General features: G+C 40.5%; 1 protein-coding gene and 1 pseudogene across 5 annotated transcripts in view; both read right to left on the bottom strand.

The window, feature by feature from the left end:
* The window catches only part of LOC110518115 (uncharacterized), a 167,712-nt gene that overhangs the window by 135,321 nt on the left and 11,757 nt on the right, over positions 1 to 20,634 (bottom strand). For 3 of the 4 annotated variants that reach the window (XM_090194834.1, XM_090194840.1, XM_090194836.1), the window contains exons 1-3: positions 4,296 to 4,818; positions 3,744 to 3,841; positions 3,441 to 3,588 (exon numbers count right to left, since the gene is read on the bottom strand). The exons of the other annotated variant lie outside the window; for it this stretch is intronic. In XM_090194834.1, the coding sequence (XP_090050960.1) occupies positions 3,441 to 3,588; positions 3,744 to 3,841; positions 4,296 to 4,512 (463 nt within the window). In that variant the 5' untranslated portion in view covers positions 4,513 to 4,818. Of the gene's footprint in view, positions 1 to 3,440; positions 3,589 to 3,743; positions 3,842 to 4,295; positions 4,819 to 20,634 lie in introns of those variants that run through there. 4 annotated transcript variants of the gene reach the window in all.
* Positions 12,463 to 20,465, bottom strand: LOC149978664 (uncharacterized; annotated as a pseudogene). Its single transcript, XR_016485584.1, has 4 exons — positions 18,429 to 20,465; positions 18,017 to 18,114; positions 17,707 to 17,887; positions 12,463 to 13,697 (listed from the first exon to the last, which is right to left on the bottom strand). The product of XR_016485584.1 is annotated as an uncharacterized LOC149978664 (transcript).

The raw sequence follows: 20,634 nt of genomic DNA, 5'->3' as shown, positions 1-20,634 counted from the left end.
AAGGCTTTACGGCAAAAGCAAACCATGCGATTATCTGAGGAAAGCACCCCATCAAACAAACACATGACAATCATATTTCAACCCGCCAGGCACGACACAAACCTCAGAAATAATGATATAATTCGTGCCTTACCTTTGAAGAGCTTCTTCTTTTGGCACTCCAATATGTCCCATAAACATCACAAATGGTCCTTTTGTTCAATTAATTTCGTTGTTATATCTCCAAAATGTCCATTTATTTGGCGCGTTTGATTTAAAAAAAACACTGGTTCCAACTCACCCAGCATGACTACAAAATATCTAATACGATACCTGTAAATGCTGTCCAAACATTTGAAACAACTTTCCTAAACCAAACTTTAGGTATTTTAAAACGTAAATAATCGAGAAAATTTAAGATGGGATAAACTGTGTTCAATACCGGATAAAAACAACGTGAAGCGCGTGACCTGGAGCGCGCATCAAAACATTAGAGAGCACTAGGCTGGACCCTCGTTCTGAATAGCCGAACTTCTTCATTTCTCTAAAGAAAAACATCAACCAATTTCTAAAGACTGTTGACATCTAGTGGAAGCAATAGGAACTGCAACCAAGTGCCACACAAAACCATTTGAAAACAGAGTCACCTCAACAACAAAAAATTCCTCCTGGATGGTTTGTCCTCGGGGTTTCACCTGCCAAATAAGTTATGATATACACACAGACATTATTTTAACAGTTTTAGAAACTTTAGAGTGTTTTCTATCCAAACCTACCAATTATATGCATATCCTAGCTTCTGGGCAGGTAGCAGGTAGTTTACTTTGGGAACGCTTTTCATCCAGACGTGAAAATACTGCCCCCTATCCCAAACAGGTTAAGACTCCATAATGGTTCATCATTAGATGCTACAGTCCTCCTTTAAGACTCCATAATGCTTCATCATTAGATGCTACAGTCCTCTAAGTCTCCACCATGTTTAGAATGTGTCTGGAAGCATCACTCTATCTATTCTACTCTCATCCTTTCGGATTTAATAATATTTAATAATAATAATAACAATGTTATAATAGGTAATAACTAACTTTAATAACTAGGGTTAATACCTGCCTGGAGCACCAACAAAATCTTCATATTTACCCCCCACCGCTACAGAATTAGCGTAGTAGGCCATGTAACTTAAGGTGATCAGAAATATTTAGGACTAACATTCCTTGCCACCCATTCTCAAACTAACTGCAGCTCTATGTTAAATGTTGCAGTCATTTCAGTCGCTGTAGTAGATGACGTGTACAGTGTTGAGTCATCCGCATACATAGACACACTGGCTTTACTTAAATGTCACTGGCATGTTGTTGGTAAAGATTGAAAAAAGAAGGTGCCAAACAGCTGCCCTGGGGATTTCCTGATTCTACCTTGATTTTGTTGTACAGGCTTCCATTAAAGAACACTGTGTTCTGTTAGACAGGTGTTGGGGAATAATCAGAATTGGTTGGTAACATAGGTAAGATGTTTTATATTCATCATATGTTTGTAAGTTACTTCTCATCAGAATGTTATTTTTGTATAATACTGTGGCGGGGTTGCAGTATCTGTTCTATGTCAAGACTAAGTTGTTTGGGCCGGAGAGAGGGGAGAGGTCAAGAGTGTATCTCTTGGCTCCACAATGTCTGTGTGCCAGTCAGTGTGTCTCTGTGATCTTGTCAAGATAGGATGGATTTGATATATGCCTGGAGGATTGGTTTATGGTTCTGAGTTTGAGAAAATAACATGTTTTAGGAGACAAAGCTGAACGATGAATTATGCCGATAATGCTGTGTTATCCTATGCTGTCTCACTAGGGAACACACTTTCTAGTGGGCTTAAATTGAAGATAATGCGAATAGAACTGGCAATATCGGCCGCTATTATCCTCAATCATTTTCCATCCACGTTATCAGACACCATGCCATTGTTGATTTTTTGACCCAAAATTCAATTGAAGGTGTTCCAAAGCTTTTTACAATCATTCTTCATGTCATTTATCTTTGTTTCATAGTGTAGTTTCTTCTTTTTATTCAGTTTAGTCACATGATTTCTCAATTTGCAATAGGTTTGCCAATCAGTTATTCAGCCAGACCTATATGCCATCTCTTTTGCCTCCCTCTTCATCATAACATTTTTAAATTCCTCATCAATCCACGTGGATTTAACAGTTTTTAGTCATTTTCTTAATGGGTGCTTGCTTATTAGTAACTGGGATAAGCAATTTCATAAACGTGTCAAGGGCAGCGTCTGGTTGCTCGTCATTACACACCACGGACCAACAAATATTGTTTTCATTGTTGGAATCGGCCAAACTTTGAACATGGAGTCATTAAAGAAGTGATAGGAAGTGAAAGAGACTGGCTGTTATGTCAGAAGTTAATGGTTCTCTGAAGAAAGACAGGTGGCTTTGGAATGTGTTGGGTGGACAAGAGGAGAGCAAAGTGTGAAACAGGGGAGGCAGACAAACATCTGTGGATTAGATGAAGGAGAGGTTGAGGTCAGGACAGATTCTCATCAGGGAGATAAAGGTCTGGTATCCTGTTACCCTCTAGACTCTCTTCCTGTGGAACCATAAGATGTAAGGATTGGAGAGAAGGAGGAGTGTCTTAAGTGGGATATATATCTGGATGGAACAAATGTTGGGTTGTCTGAATTACAGATGTACAGAACCTTTGGGAATAATTAAACTTGGTTAAAGCTTCTCTAGTGTCTGTGAGTTAATTACTGTGAAAATAAACAACCTAATAACATCAACAACACAGGAATCACCACAAACAATTGTATGACCTCTTATATAGAACATTAGGCCCAGCCTTTTGGAACTTTGGTTGTCCTAGATATGACTACTATATTGTGATCACAACAGCCGATGAATTTGGATACTGCTTTCAAACACATTTCTGCAGTAATAGTAAAGATATGATCAAAATATGTTGATTCAATTTCTGTACTGTTTGTAACTACCCTGGTAGGTTGATTGATAACCTGAACCAGGTTGCAGGCACTGGTTACAGTTCGAAGCTTTCTCTTGAGTAGGCAGCCTGATCACAGCTTTCCTCCAGTATTAGTTTATTAATTAACAGTGTCTTGAGTTTAGTTTGCCTGTTCTACAGTCTAGTAAAGATAGGGGGGGTTGACTGGGACAGGCAATGTAACATCCATAATGTTTTGAGAAAAAGTTTTTGTAAAACAAGCACCTTACATTGGATCATCTTGAAACTTTCTCTCCAAAGCTGACTTTAATCAAGGTTTTATATGGTCTACTGATTTCTCTCTTTTCATTGGCAGAATCCTTTTTCAGTGTTATGATATTCATAACATCCATATCCATCAGTCTATCTTCCTGACAACGAACAGAACTCTGCTGGTTGTCGTGGTAACAGATACCAATGAATATATCTATTTATTTGTTCAAACTAAACTACAGCACTTACTTTGAGTCAAATCTGATCCTTTCCTCTCTTCTCCTCCTCCCACAGTTCCACTCAGCCCCATTGTTTTCCTGCAGTCCACCAGCAGCAAGGTGCTAACAGGAGAGGCATGACACGGGGACTCCGAGAGGGTGGAAGGGCTAGCGTTGTCCTGGTAACCATAAAGAGGGGACACAGACGCACATCATTATGGATGCTGATGTCACTTGTCATGAAGTGCTCTACAGAAACCCAGCCCAGACCCCAATAGAGAAAGCTGTATGCTAGACCAGACCAAGCTGTATGCTAGACCAGACCAAGCTGTACCATCTGGTGTTCTGATCTGGAGAGACTCTTCTCTTCCTCGTCAGCATCAGGATGTTGTTGAGGCTTCCCAGAGGATCCACGATAGTCATGTGTCTCTCCTGTGTGAATGAGAACATCAAACAGATGGTAAACTTATGACCATCTATTGCAATCATAGAGCAATCATAGAGTCTTACAAGAGGCATGCATATGTCTAAAATGGCCACTTTCATCATGATTTCCTAAAATATTGTTTGTGATGCAAATGTAAAAGGGTCGTTCCACAAAATGGGTGGCCTTTGTTATTTTAAGTAGAAAATATGCACCAATATAGAATTTTAAAAGCCTGTTATATTAGATGAGGGGAACTTTAATATAGGCCACATGGAGAATTCAATACATCTAATTGAAAAGTCCCTAAAATATATGAACCAATGGCAGATTGACCCTTTAACAATTTATATAGTACTGAACAACATATTCAAGTGTAGAACTTCAGTAGAATGCCACTTTAAAACCACACATTAGTTCAACAACGGCATAGTTTGTGACCCTGTTGAAGACAGTACTCACTGGTGTTAATCTGATATTCTGTCTCTTCCTCTTTCACTCCCAAAAAGTCTTCCTCCTTCACCTTTATTGAGATAGCATCATCTTCCTCTCTAAACGGTTCTTTCTCTTCTTTCACTATAACAGCCTCCTCTTCCTCCTTTTTCATTCTGAAAGATTCTTTCTCCATACAGCAGACCCCCTCTTCATTAGTAAGGGAGGAGTAGTTTAGTGAGCTCATGGTCAGGGATGTTAGCTAGCTAGCTAGCATTAGCGTCTAGCCTAGTGCTAGGCTCAGTATCAATCTTTAACACGTTTGCAAATTGAACCAGTTGATACGTTAACCGAAAATCGTTTAAAACACTGAGATTAGATAATGTACATTAGCATGGTCTAAAACGTCAATCTTTCAGTTTTATGTTGGCTAGCAAGCTACCGACGTGGTTGAAAGAGTTGGCGCCTTGTTGTTCCTGAAGAAGCGTCCGTCCAGTCCATTATACGTCACGAAAGAAGCATCACCTGAAAGACGCTCGTCGCCATCTGCTGGCTGGAGTTTTTCAGCTCAACAGTTTCCCATGTGTACCAAGAATGGTCCACCACCCAAACAGTGGTGGTCAGTGCCGTTTAAGATGAGGCAGGACGATTTGTGTTTTCATGAGCATGGCCTTAATTCTATTACAGCATATTGGACGACTGTCATTCATATTTCACTCACCCTGTTCAATGTAACAGCAATAGGTTTAGGCTACTACATGATACTCTAATTGTCCCTATACCCATCATGAGGTAGCAACCTAGCCTATGAATGAAAGTTTAGAATGTAGGTTCACACAGGTCGAGAGAACATTTTGCGATGACAGACAGTGACACATAGACAGACAGTGACACATTCAATACTGCCTTGCACACTCTCGCCTGCATCTAGCTGAAATAGAGATATCACTGGACAAATTCAGGTATGTTTATCCCCGTTTTGTTCCATTTAAACGTTTGTCAACAGAATCGGCGGAATGAATACACCCCTGATCATGCATAAACACAGTTCACTTTCATTACAGACACGTTGTATTCCTTCTTGCATCTATGTGCTCTCCTCTTATCACCTTCTCCCTTCGTTTCTGTACTTCAATGCACAACACATCAGCTGTATGTCACCAGGAGAAAAAACCTTTCCAAGCCAAACCATTTCATAACTGCTACACACAGCTTACATTGTTGTCAACATATTAGCTAAAATAACATCATAGTCAACAGAGCTAATAGAACTAACTCGTGAGTAAACCTGCTACAATCATGCAGTAACGTTACAGTGTACAGTCAGTAAGCAGTTTAGCACTTACCTTGGCGGGTCCCAGTGGCAATAAATTAGTAAAACCAAAAGCTTGCCTTGACTTGGAAGAGTTCCAGTGTTGTGTTGGATAGTCATAGCCAGCTAGCTAACATAGCATCCCTCTGTTTGAGCCAAGTGTTTGAGTAGACTAAACTAGATAGCTGCATTTGCTAGCTAAGTAAGTGAAACTGAAAGTGGAAAATAAATGACGAAATATCTCTCTCTCGCTTCTCCTTCATTTTGGAATAAAATAATTTGTTCAAAACTGTTCAACTATTGTATTTTTCTCTCTTTTAGTCAACTACTCACCACATGTTATGCACTGCAGTGCTAGCTAGCTGTAGCTTATGCTTTCAGTACTAGATACATTATCTGATCCTTTCATTGGTTGGACATCATGTCAGTTCATGCTGCAAGAGCTCTGATGGGTTGGAGGATGTCCTCCGGAAGTTGTCATAATAACAGTGTAAGTCCATGGAAGCCTTGAGAACCATAATCCTCCAAGGTTTTGTATTGAAGTCAATGTACCTAGAGGAGGATGCAAAATAGTATGTTTTAAATTATTTGGTGATGTGATTATATTTAGTATAGTTTTATCTAAAAAGGACCACTTTTAAATATTTTACCATTTTAATTTTTCTGAAAATAACTGAGGACGATGGTTCTCCCCTTCCTCCTCTGAGGAGACCCCACTGCACCCAAAGGACACCCAGCCAACTTGACACAATTGTGGGAAGCATTGGAGTCAACATGGGCCAGCATCCCTGTGGAATGCTTTCGACACCTTGTAGAGTCCATGCCCCGACGAATTGAGGCTGTTCTGAGGGGAAAAGGGGAGGGTCCAACTCCATATTAGGAAGGTGTTCCAGATGTTTGGTATAATCAGTGGATACATCTGCAATGTAGCAGACACTTTTATCTAAAGGGATTTGCAGTCATGTGTACAAACACTTAACATATGGGTGGTCCCAGGAATCAAACCCACTACCCTGGTTTAACAAGCACTATACTCCACCAACTGAGCTACAGGACCACAAGGAATGATCAAGGAATGACGCAGATAAACACACACAGCCTGAGTTTCAGAAATATAATTGTATCAAAGACCGTAACATTGAAACTGCATATTTAGTTACAATCAAATATTATTTGTCACATGCGCTGAATACAACAGGTGTAGATCTTAACGTGAAATGCTTACTGACAAGCCCTTAACCAGCAACGTAGATAAGAAAAATAAGGGTTGAGAAAATATTCCCAAAATAAAAAGTTTTAAAAAGTAGCTCAGGACCGAGGGGTAGCTCAGGCCTGAGCTACCCCTCGGTCCTGAGCTTCCTCAGTAATGAGGCAGCCCTCAGTCCAGGTGGGCCCTTTGTTAGGGTTACTAGGCCAAGGTCGGCGGCGAGGGTCGCCACTCAAATGACGCTAGCAAAGCGGACTAAGACTATGGTAGAGTGGCGTCCACATCCCGCCACAGTGGACAGACGCCCACCCAGACCCTCTCCTATGGGTTTAGGTGTGCGGCCGGGAGTCCGCACCTTTGGGGGGGGGGGGGGGGGGGGGGGGGTACTGTCACGCCCTGTCTTTAGTCATCTTTGTTTTCTTTATTATTTTGGTTAGGCCAGGGTGTGACATGGGTGATTTATGTGTTTCGTCTTGTCTAGGGGTTTATTAGATTTATGGGGTTGTGTTCATGTTAGGTGTCTAGGTAAGTCTATGGTTGCCTAGATTGGTTCTCAATCAGAGGATATATATAGAGGGGGTACCAGTACAGTGTCAATGTGGAGGCTATAACACAGGAGGTACCAGTACAGAGTCAATATACAGGAGGTACCAGTACAGAGTCAATGTGGAGACTATATACGGGGGGTACCAGTACAGAGTCAATGTGGAGACTATATACAGGGGGTACCAGTACCGAGTCAATGTGGAGACTATATACAGGGGGTACCAGTACAGAGTTAATGTGGAGGCTATATACAGGAGGTACCAGTACAGAGTCAATGTGGAGACTATATACAGGGGGTACCAGTACAGAGTCAATGTGGAGGCTATATACAGGAGGTACCAGTACCGAGTCAATGTGGAGGCTATATACAGGGGGTACCAGTACAGAGTGGAGGCTATACAAGGGATGTTTACATACGCTTAGGTTGGAGTCATTAAAACTCTGTTTTCAACCACTCCACAAATGTCTTGTTGACAAACTATAGTATATGCAAGTATAAACACCATGGGACCACACAGCCGTCATACCGCTCAGGAAGGAGACTTGTTCTGTCTCCTAGAGATCAACATACGTTGGTGCGAAAAGTGCAAACCAGTCCCAGAACAACAGCAAAGGACCCTGTGAAGATGCTGGAGGAAACAGGTACAAAAATATCTATATCCATAGTAAAATGAGTCCTATATCAACATAACCTGAAAGGCCGCTCAGCAAGGAAGAAGCCACTGAAGAAGGACCTTGGTTAGGGATGTATCCTTGTTTTGAATCCCAGCCACCATAGGAGGCCTTTTGCCTTTTGTTTGGCCGCCGTTGTAAATAAGAATTTGTTCTTAACTGACTTGCCAAGTTAAATAAAGGTTCAATAATAAATAAATAAAATAAAAATAAAGTACAGAGAGATAATTGATGAAAACCTGCTCCAGAGCACGCAGGACCTCAGACTGGGGCAAAGGTTCACCTTCCAACAGAACAACAACCCTAAGCACACAGACAAGACAACACAGAAGTGGCTTCGGGACAAGTCTCTGAATGTCCTTGTGTGGCCCAGCCAGAGCCTGGACTTGAACCCGATCGAACATCTCTGGAGAGACCTGAAAATAGCTGTGCAGTGACGCTCCCCATCCAACCTGACAGAGGTTGAGAGGATCTGCAGAGAAGAATGGGAGAAAAATACAGGTGTGCCAAGCTTTTAGCGTCATACCCAAGAATACTTGAGGCTGTAATCGCTGCCAAAGGTGCTTCAACAAAGTACTGAGTTAAGGGTCTGAATACTTATGTAAATGTTATATTTCAGTTTTTAATTATAAAATACATTTGCAAACATTTCTAAAACCCTGTCTTTGCTTTGTCATTATGGGGTGTTGTGTGTAGATTGATGAGGAAAACATCCCAATTGAATCCATTTTAGATTAAGACGAACATAACAAAATGTGGAACAAGTCAAGAGGTCTGAATACGTTGTATGTAGACTAGAATATCAGGAACAGGCTGGATGTGAGAAGGAGTGTGGCATCTCACTGCCATTCAGCATTCAGGAAGTAAACTGAAAATGACAATTCCCTTCTATGGTTTTCAATTATGAAGAGGTGGAATTGGAATTTGATTTACTTCCTGAATTGACTGGAATTGAATTGGAATTGAATTGGAATTGACTCCAAACCTGGTTTTACTACAAAGCTGTCAGCTTCATCATTCAGTCAATCGATGTAATAATGCATAACGCTCACAGATGTGCTTGTTCTCATTCAGAGAACATTTTTTTAGTTGAATAACAAGAATAGAAGAAAAACATTTTATTATGCACCTGAATAACTTGGACATGGACAACCTGGTTGATTCTCTGCTCAACAACACTGACTGTGAATCAATCTGGTTGATTCTCTGCTCAACAACACTGATTGTGAATCAATCTGGTTGATTCTATGCTCAACAACACTGACTGTGAATCAATCTGGTTGATTCTCTGCTCAACAACACTGACTGTGAATCAATCTAGTTGATTATCTGGTTGATTCTCTGCTCAACAACACTGATTGTGAATCAATCTGGTTGATTCTCCGCTCAACAACACTGACTGTGAATCAATCTAGTTGATTCTCTGGTTGATTCTCTGCTCAACAACACTGACTGTGAATCAATCTGGTTGATTCTCTGCTCAACAACACTGATTGTGAATCAATCTGGTTGATTCTCTGCTCAACAACACTGACTGTGAATCAATCTGGTTGATTCTCTGCTCAACAACACTGACTGTGAATCAATCTAGTTGATTATCTGGTTGATTCTCTGCTCAACAACACTGATTGTGAATCAATCTGGTTGATTCTCCGCTCAACAACACTGACTGTGAATCAATCTAGTTGATTCTCTGGTTGATTCTCCGCTCAACAACACTGACTGTGAATCAATCTAGTTGATTCTCTGGTTGATTCTCTGCTCAACAACACTGACTGTGAATCAATCTTGTTGATTCTCTGGTTGATTATCTGCTCAACAACACTGACTGTGAATCAATCTGGTTGATTCTCTGCTCAACAACACTGACTGTGAATCAATCTGGTTGATTCTCTGCTCAAAAACACTGACTGTGAATCAATCTGGTTGATTCTCTGCTCAAAAACACTGACTGTGAATCAATCTGGTTGATTCTCTGCTCAACAACACTGATTGTGAATCAATCTGGTTGATTCTCTGCTGAACAACACTGACTGTGAATCAATCTGGTTGATTCTCTGCTCAACAACACTGATTGTGAATCAATCTGGTTGATTCTCTGCTCAACAACACTGACTGTGAATCAATCTGGTTGATTCTCTGCTCAACAACACTGACTGTGAATCAATCTGGTTGATTCTCTGCTCAACAACACTGACTGTGAATCAATCTGGTTGATTCTCTGGTTGATTCTTCATCACCGTCACTGGAGTCTCTTCACTGTCTGATCTTCATTCCTACAGCCTTCATCACCGTCACTGGAGTCTCTTCACTGTTTGATCTTCATTCCTACAGCCTTCATCATCGTCCCTGGAGTCTCTTCACTGTCTGATCTTCATTCCTACAGCCTTCATCACCATCCCTGGAGTCTCTTCACTGTCTGATCTTCATTCCTACAGCCTTCATCACCGTCCCTGGAGTCTCTTCACTGAGTAAGTAAAGATAGTATAAGAAACCTGTCCCATTCTACTTGTCTATTATCTTTGTTTAGAAATAGTCATTTGTGTGACCTACTGATTTTCCCTATAATTCATTTTAAGGATTTAGAAATATTGAAATGGTAGAAGGAGGAATGTCAGAGTCTGGAATATAAATATATACCGTTTGTTTAAAATGTATATGATGGTGTGTCTAGACATTATGGACCGTATATGAATGTAAAAGGTGTGTACAGTAGTAGTTATATAGGATGAGCCTTGACTAGAATACAGGGTGGAGTACTGGGTGGTAGACGGCTAGTAACAGTGACTAAGTTCAGGGCAGGGTACTGGGCGGAGGCCGGCTAGAAGTGACTATTTGAACATTCATATTGAACAGCCTTACCTATAGAGTAGCACCACCACCCATCAGCCCATTCTCTTCTTGATGTCAAAGCTGCAGTGTATTGTTGCTGTAGGAGTTTATGATTAATAATCCTATTTACTTCAAGCCCCACTAAGATGTCATTGTACTATTCATTTAAAGCCCCTCTGTCAGATATAAATCATCAGAGTGGGAAACCAACTGACATGGAAACAATGGAGCAAATGTATCACAATCAGAGGGGTGTATTATGACATCAGATAGAACTACTCAGACATTCCAAATATCACTTGATTATCAGAGGGGTGAATTATGACATCATATAGAACTACTCAGACATTCCAAATCAGGCTTCATCCACATCATGAAGGTGGATATTGATCCAACCATTTCAAAAGTAATGACTGGGCTGATGGAAACAGGATTTGCCTGAACATTTTTATAAATGGTGACATTTTGTTACTTCGTTTGACAATTTGTTTGTCTTTTTGTGTCAGTAAAAATGTTTAAGCGAGAAATGGCAGTGGAAACTCTTTGATGCGCAAATATTTATATAACAACCATCACATCTTAGTTAACTTGGAGTCACTTGATGATATCTTGTGTGGTTCCCCCACTACGATTCGGAAACCCATGTAGTTTATTAGGCTACAGATGAAATAAGTTATGAACTTCACAGGGTGGTGAAACTACATGTGATGAGCTTGATGCTCCATTCCAATACACTTTGAGGGTCTTATTCTGGTGACATGATGACCGATGCTTGGTTGCCATTTGACAAATAAAATAATTGCTCTCACCCATAATAATCTCATCAATCGGGTAACAATGTTTATTCAACCAGTGGGAGCGTTGTAAATGCCCCCAGGAAAGTCGAAAGAGGAACTCTTCATTGAGACAATGATAAACAGCAATCTGTGGGAGAGTTGTGGTGGATATTATAAAATAAGGATCTGCTGGAGTCCAAGTCAAACCAAGATTCTTTATTTCTGAGCTCAGAGAGAATAACAGAGTTACACAGCGCAGTGTAGACAGTCTGAATTCCTGAAGCATTGGGTGATGAGCACATATCTTTATAGTTTCCTATTCCTGGGCGGGACTTTATTCATACAAGGACACAGGTGCAAATTGGTTTGCAACACAGAATGATAGTCCCAAGAACAGGAGCTTATAATAGGACAGTTTCATAAGGTTAGTCACATACTCAGTTATGTGGACACACAAACAATTAACATTTTCCATTACAGAGTCTGAACATGTTCATTTCATTAAATCATCAGTGGGCCAACAATGCAAATGTCAACAATGGAACTAATGCATCACATCCAAATATCACTTGATTATCTGTAGTGCTGGAGGAATGACACACCCAGATAAACACACAAAGAGTTTAAAAAAGGAACCTGATCTTCTTTATATTCAAACTGACAGACTCCATATTCACTTCATGTTTTCTAATAAAAACAAACAAATATATGTTTGAGTATACCCTGTACCATTTAATTTCATCTGGTAAAGACAGGTAAACACATTGTCAGTCAACAATATAAGACAACGGGAGCAATGTTCTCTGATGATTTTTAAGTCAATGTGATGTGAAATATCAACATACACGCTAAGAGAAGTAATTTCTCTCTCCTGTGTGGATTGTCTAATGACGTTTAAGTGACTTATGAGTAATATATTTTCCCACAGTCTGAGCTTTTCTAAGCCTTCTCCTCTGTGTGCAGTCTAATGTGTTCTTTCAGGCTTCCTAAATGGGCAAAAGCTTTGCACCCTGGGAGGAGTGGTAAGGCTTCTCTCCTGTGTGTATTCTCTCATGTTGTTTCAGATTCCCCGACCGGTTGAAACACTTTCCACATTGGGAGCAGCGGTAGGGCTTCTCTCCTGTGTGTATTATCTCATGTTGTTTCAGCTTCCCCGACCGGTCGAAACGCGTTCCACATTGGGAGCAGTGGTAAGGCTTCTCTCCTGTGTGTACTCTCATGCCGTTTCAGCGTCCCCGACTGGTTGAAACTCTTTCCACATTGGGAGCAGTGGTAAGGCTTCTCTCCTGTGTGTATTCTCTCGTGTTGTTTCAGCGTCCCCGACTGGTTGAAACACCTCCCACATTGGGAGCAGTGGTAAGGCTTCTCTCCTGTGTGTATTCTCTCATGCTGATTCAGCTTCCCTGAATGGTTGAAACGCTTTCCACACTGGGAGCAGTGGTAAGGCTTCTCTCCGGTGTGTATTCTCTCGTGTTGTTTCAGCTTCCCTGAATGGTTGAAACGCTTTCCACACTGGGAGCAGTGGTAAGGCTTCTCTCCGGTGTGTATTCTCTCGTGTCGTTTCAGCTCCCAAGACTGGTTGAAACACTTTCCACATTGGGGGCAGTGGTAAGGCTTCTCTCCTGTGTGTATTCTCTCATGTAGTTTCAGCTCCCCCGAACGGACAAAGCACTTTCCACATTGGGAGCAGTGGTAAGGCTTCTCTCCTGTGTGTATTTTCTTGTGTTGTTTCAGCTCCCAAGACTGGTTGAAACACTTTCCACACTGGGAGCAGTGGTAAGGCTTCTCCCCTGTGTGTATTCTCTCGTGTTGGTTCAGGGATGCTTTCCGGTTGAAACACTTTCCACACTGGGAGCAGTGGTAAGGCTTCTCTCCTGTGTGTATTCTCTCGTGCCGTTTCAGCACCCCTGACTGGTTGAAATCCTTTCCACACTGGGAGCAGTGGTAAGGCTTCTCCCCTGTGTGTATCCTCTCGTGTTGTTTCAGGTGTGCTATCTGGTTACAACTCTTTCCACAGTGGGAGCACTGGTGTCGTCTTGCTGGTTTGGACGTCCCTGGCTCTGGTTCCTCTGAGTCTGGTCTTTCTCCTGCCAAAGATAGTGTTATTTTTAAATAGAGACCCGAATGAAACCACATGATAAAACAACCTTGCTACGAGGGTAAATCCTAAATCAGATCTCTCAATAACCTGAGGCCAGTTTTAACAATCTTAGTGTGATTTTAAAACAAATGCAGAGCTTCCCGGTAATTACTGCTATGTTTACATTACTTATTTTATTCATCCTGTTTTACAAGTCAGAACACAAAAACCTAGACAGTTCTAGGACACTGAAGACACAGACGTCGCTGGATTCCAATTGAACAGTTGGTTCTAAATATATAACATTCATAGCTGTATGATACATAATGTGACCTACACACTTCCTTAAACATAAAATAACTAAAGAATTAATTTTGTGTGGAAGTCCAAAACTTGTTTTTACGTCAGATACAAAGCACATCAGTAACATCTCCCCGTTGTTGAAAGGGTTCGAAACATTGCTGTTTAAATGGACCAATTTCTTATTTAGACATTCACAGATTTTCAACATTTTGAACTTGTAGGCTGCTTTTCCTTTACTCTGCGATCCAACTCATCCCAAACTATCTCGATTTGGTTGAGGACGGGGGATTGTGTAGGCCAGGTCATCTGATGCAGCACTCCATCACTCTCCTTCTTGGTCAAATAGCTCTTACACGGCCTGGAAGTGTGTTGGGTCATTGTCCTGTTGAAAAACAATTGACAGTGGGACTAAGCCCAAACCAGATGGGATGGCATATAGCTGCAGAATGCTGTGGTAGTCATGCTGGTTAAGTGTGACTTGAATAAATAAATCACTGACATTGTCAATAGCAAAGCACCCGCACACCATCACATCTCCTCCTCCATGCTTCACGGTGGGAACCACACATGCGGAGATAATCTGTTCATCTACTCCTCGTCTCACAAAGACATGACGCTCGGATCCAAAAATCTCAAATTTGGACTCATCAGACCCAAGGACAGATATCCACCGGTCTAATGTCCATTGCTCATGTTTCTTGGCCCAAGCAAGTCTCTTCTTCTTATTGGTGTCCTTTAGTAGTGGTTTCCTTGCAGAAATTCGACCATGAAGGCCTGATTCACGCAGTCTCCTCTGAACCGATGATGTTGAGATGTGTCTCTTGCTTGAACTTTGTGAAGCATTTATTTGGGCTGCAATTTCTAAGTCTGGTAACTCTAATGAACTTATGCATCAGAAGTAACTCTGGGTCTTCCATTCTTGTGGTGGTCCTTAAAGTAATGATGGACTGTTGCTTCTCTTTGCTTATTTGAGCTGTTCTTGACATAATATGGACTTCACCTTTTACCCAATAGGGCTATCTTCTGTATACCCCCCTACCTTGTCACAACACAACTGATTGGCTCAAACACATTAAAACCTGTTATGGCACATTAACTCTTGAAACTAGGGGGCACTATTTTAATTTATGGAAAAATAACGTTCCCAAAGTAAACGGGCTATTTCTCAGGACCAGGTGCTAGAATATGCATATAATTGACAGCTTAGGATAGAAAACACAAACGTTTCCAACACTGTAAAAATATTGTCTGTGAATATAACAGAACTGATATTGCAGGCGAAAGCCTGAGAAAATCCAATCAGGAAGTGACTCTTATTTTGAAGCCTCTGCATTCCTATGCATCCCTATTTACCATTGAAAGGGATATCAACCAGATTCCTTTTTATATGGCTTCCCTAATGTGTCTTCAGTCACTAGACATAGTTTCAGGCTTTTATTTTGAAAAATGAGCGTGAACGACAACATTGCGTCAGTGGTCAGGTGGTGGCTCTCAGAGTGATTTGTGCGTAATAGACAAAGGCGGCCATTGATATATTATCGAATAGATATTTGAAAAACACCTTGAGGATTGATTATAAAAAACATTTGCCATGTTTCTGTCGATATTATGGATCTAATTTGGAGGTTTTTTTCGGCGTTGTCGTGATCACAACTTCCGGTGGATTTCTCAACAAAACGTGAAGAATAAACGGAGGTATTTTGGCTATAAAAAATAATCTTTATGGAACAAAATTAACATTTGCTGTCTAACTGGGAGTCTCGCGAGTGAAAACATCCGAAGCTCAAAGGTAAACGATTTAATTGGATTGCTTTTCTGATTTTCGTGACCAAGCTCCCTGCTGCTAGCTGGACATAATGCTATGCTAGGCTATCGATAAACTTACACAAATGCTTGTCTTGCTTTGGCTGTAAAGCATAATTTCAAAATCTGAGATGACAGGGTGATTAACAAAAGGCTAAGCTGTGTTTCACTATATTTCACTTGTGATTTCATGAATATGAATATTTTCTAGTAAGAATGTTTGTCTGTTGCGTTATGCTAATTAGTGTAGTTGATGACAATTCTCCCGGAAACGGGAGGAGTAGTTAGAGCGGTAGGCCAGTAACCGAGAGATTGCTGGATTGAATCCCCGAGTTGACAAGGTAAAACTCCGTCGTTCTGCCCCTGAACAAGGCAGTCCTAGGCCGTCATTGAAAAAAAATAATTTGTTCTTAACTGACTTGCCTAGTTAAATAAAGGTTACATTTTAAAAGAAAAACTCTTTATCCACAATATAGCAGGGGGTGTAAAGCCATTTTTATCATCAATTTCGCTCAGCCAATCAGTCATTTGCAAGTGCTGTGCTTGTTGAATGAACTTCCCTATAAGCTAAAAGTCTATATTTGTTTACTGTAAAATAGCAGTGTATCTGGTCAAATATTTTTTTCCCCAAAATTGTAAGGGTTGGTAACAGTCTGATTGGTCAGCTATTTAAGCCAGTAAAGGCAGCTTTACTATTCTTGGGTAGTGGAATGACTTTAGCTTCCCTCCAAGCCTGAGGGCACACACTTTCTAGTAGGCTTAAATTAAAGACAAGGCAAATAAGAATGGCAATATCGGCCGCTATTATCCTCAATTTTCCATCCACGTTGTCAGACACCAGTGACTTGTCATTGTTGATTTTATTTGCACAAAATTTCATTGAAGATTCTCCAAAGATTTTTTACAATCATTCTTCATGTATTTTATCTTTGTTTCATTGTGTACTATCTTCTTTTTACTCAGTTTAGTCAAATGATGTCTCAATTTGCAATAGGTTTGCCAATCAGTTATTCAGCCAGACCTATATGCCATCTCTTTTGCCTCCCTCTTCATCATACCATTTTTTAAATTCCTCATCAATTCATGTGGATTCAACCGTTTTTACAGTCATTTTCTTAATGGGTGCATGCTTATTAGTAACTGGGATAAGCAGTTTCAAACGTGTCAAGGGCAGTGTCTGGTTGCTCATCATTACACACCACGGACCAACAAATATTATTTACATCAACAACATAGGAATCACTACAAAAAAATGTATGACCTCTTATACACAATATTAGTCCCAACCTTTGGAACGGTGGTTTTCCTAGACATGGCTACTATATTGTGATCACTACATCTGATGGATCTGGATACTGCTTTAAAACCCATTTCTGCAGCATTAGTAAAGATATGATCAAACCATGTTGATGATTTCATTCCTCTACTGTTTGTCACTACCCTGGTAGGTTGATTGATAACCTGAACCAGGTTGCCGGCACTGGTTACATTTTGAAGCTTTTGCTTGAGTAGGCAGCCAGATCACAGTTTTTCTTCAGTACTAGTTCATTAATGACCAAAGTCTTGAGTTTAGTTTGCCTGTTCTACAGTCTAGTAAAGATAGCCGCGTTGACTGGGACAGGCAATGTAACATCCATAATGTTTTAAGGAAAAGTTTTTGTAAAACAAGCACCTTCCATTGGATCATCTTGAAACTTTCTCTCTAAAGCTGACTTTAATCAAGGTTTTATATGGTCTATTGGTTTCTCTCTTTTCATTGGCAGAATCCTTTTTCAGTGTTATGATATTCATAACATCCATATACACTACTCTAACTTCCTGTCAACTAACATAACTCTGCTGGTTATCCTGGTAACAGATACCAGTGGACAGATCTATTGTATTTGTTCAAACTAAACTACAGCACTTACTTTGATGTGTCAAATCTGATCCTTTCTTCTCTTCTCCTCCTCTCACAGTTCCACTCAGCCCTGTTGTTTTCCTGCAGTCCACCAGCAGCACAGACAACCTCTTCATACCCAGCAGTAAGGTGCTACCGGGAGAGGCACGATACAGGGACTCCGGGAGGGAGGAAGGGCAAGTGTTGTCCTGCTAACCATAAAGAGGGGACACAGACGCACATCATTATGGATGCTGATGTCACTGTTGTCATAAAGTGCTTTACAGAAACCCAGCCCACAAGCGAGAGAAAGCTGTTTGCTCGTCCAGACCAAGCTGTACCATCTGGTGTTCTGATCTGGAGAGACTCTTCTCTGCCTCGTCAGCATCAGGATGTTGTTGAGGCTCCCCAGAGGATCCACCATAGTCATGTCTCTCTCCTGTGTGAACGAGAACATCAAAATGAGTAGTAAACTCCCTTTGATATTTTAAGTAGAACATATGCTTCAATATTGAATTTTAAAAGCCTGTTATACTAGATGAGGGGAACTTTAATATAGACAACATGGAGAATTCAATACATCTAATTGAAAAGTCCCTAAAATATATGAACCAATGGCAGATTGACCCTTTAACAATTCCTACAGTACTGAACAACATATTCAAGTGTAGAACTTCAGTAGAATGCCCCTTTAAAACCACACATTAGTTCAACAACGGCATAGTTTGTGTCCCTGTTAAAGACAGTACTCACTGGTGTTAATCTGATATTCTGTCTCTTCCTCTTTCACTCCAAAAACGTCTTCCTCCTTCACCTTTATTGAGATATCATCCTGTTCCTCTCTAAACGGTTCTTTCTCTTCTATCACTATAACAGCCTCCTCTTCCTCCTTTTTCATTCTGAAATCTTCTTCCACTATAACAGCATCTTCTTCCTTCACTATAACAGCCTCATCTTCCTCCTTTTTCATTCTAAAAGCTTCTTTCTCTTCTTTCACTGTAACCTCATCCTCTTCTTCAATGTTCAGCGCCAGAACTTCTTTCTCCAAACAGCAGACCTCCTCTTCTTTAGCAGGGGATGAGTACTTTAATGAGCTCATGGTCAGGGATGTTAGCTAGCTAGTTAGCATTAGCGACTAGCCTAGTGCTAGGCTCAGCATCAATCTTTAACAAGTTTGCAAATTAGGTTACAGTTAACCAGTTAATACGTCAACAGAACTGTGTTTAAAACACTGAGATTAGATAATGTACATTAACATGGTCTAAAGCGTCAATCTTTCACTTTTATGTTGGCTAGCAAGCTACCGACGTGGTTGGAAGAGTTGGCGCCTTGTTGTTCCTGAAGAAGGGTCCCGGCCAGTCCATTATACGTCACGGAAGAATCATCACCTGAAAGACGCTCATCGCCATCTGCTGACTGGAGTGGGTAACGCAGTTTGGAAACAATAGTTACAACACTTTTTGTATTGGAAAGAACGTCATAATTATTTAACAATAAGCTGATACATTTTCTCTTCCAAATAATACGTTCCTGTACACTGACGTAGAAGCTCAATATTAATATGTAGATGATTAATAAATACTTCTATGAATAGGTAGTGTGTTGATATACATTTTCTCTGTTCATTTTTCACATTCTTTTTTATCTACATGTGACCATACTATTCCCTTAAAGCCACGCTCTATAAGATACAAATCATCCTGTAAACAACAGAACAAATGCATCACATGCAAATAGCCCTTGATTATCTGTAGTGCTATACACTGGGTAGACAAAACATTAAGAACAGCTGCTCCTTCCATGACTTAGAAAGACTAGGTGAATCCAGGCTAAAGCTATGATCCCTTACTGATGTCACTAGTTAAATCCACTTCAATCCGTGTAGATGAAGGGGGGAGACAGGTTAACAGACAGTGACACATTCAATACTGCCTTGCACACTCTCGCCTGCATCTAGCTGAAATAGAGATATCACTGGACAAATTCAGGTATGTTTATTCAGGTATGTTTATCCCCGTTTTGTTCCATTTAAACGTTTGTCAACAGAATCGGCGGAATGAATACACCCCTGATCATGCAAAAACACAGTTCACTTTCATTACAGACACGTTGTATTCCTTCTTGCATCTATGTGCTCTCCTCTTATCACCTTCTCCCTTTGTTTCTGTACTTCAATGCACAACACATCAGCTGTATGTGACCAGGCGAAAAAACCTTTCCAAGCCAAACCATTTCATAACTGAAACACACAGCTTACATTGTTGTCACCATATTAGCTAAAGTAACATCATAGTCAACAGAGCTAATAGAACTAACTCGTTAGTAAACCTGCTACAATTATGCAGTAACGTCACAGTGTACAGTCAGTAAGCAGTTTAACACTTACCTTGGCGGGTCCCAGTGGCAATAAATTAGTAAAACCAAAAGCTTGCCTTGACTTGGAAGAGTTCCAGTGTTGTGTTGGATAGTCATAGCCAGCTAGCTAACATAGCATCCCTCTGTTTGAGCCAAGTGTTTGAGTAGACTAAACTAGATAGCTGCATTTGCTAGCTAAGTAAGTGAAACTGAAAGTGGAAAATAAATGACGAAATATCTCTCTCTCGCTTCTCCTTCATTTTGGAATAAAATAATTTGTTCAAAACTGTTCAACTATTGTATTTTTCTCTCTTTTAGTCAACTACTCACCACATGTTATGCACTGCAGTGCTAGCTAGCTGTAGCTTATGCTTTCAGTACTAGATACATTCTTTGATCCTTTCATTGGTTGGACATCATGTCAGTTCATGCTGCAAGAGCTCTGATAGGTTGGAGGACGTCCTCCGGAAGTTGTCATAATTACTGTGTAAGTCTATGGAAGGGCTTGAGAACCATGAGCCTCCAAGGTTTTGTATTGAAGTCAATGTACCCAGAGGAGGATGGAGGATGCAAAATAGTATGTTTTAATAAATTATTTGGTGAC

The sequence above is a fragment of the Oncorhynchus mykiss genome, chromosome 13, assembly GCF_057628025.1.
Source record: "Oncorhynchus mykiss isolate SJ-2025 chromosome 13, ASM5762802v1, whole genome shotgun sequence".
Classification (NCBI taxonomy): domain Eukaryota; kingdom Metazoa; phylum Chordata; class Actinopteri; order Salmoniformes; family Salmonidae; genus Oncorhynchus; species Oncorhynchus mykiss.
Note: the sequence above shows the minus strand (reverse complement) of the source record. Positions and strands in the feature narration are given on the sequence as shown.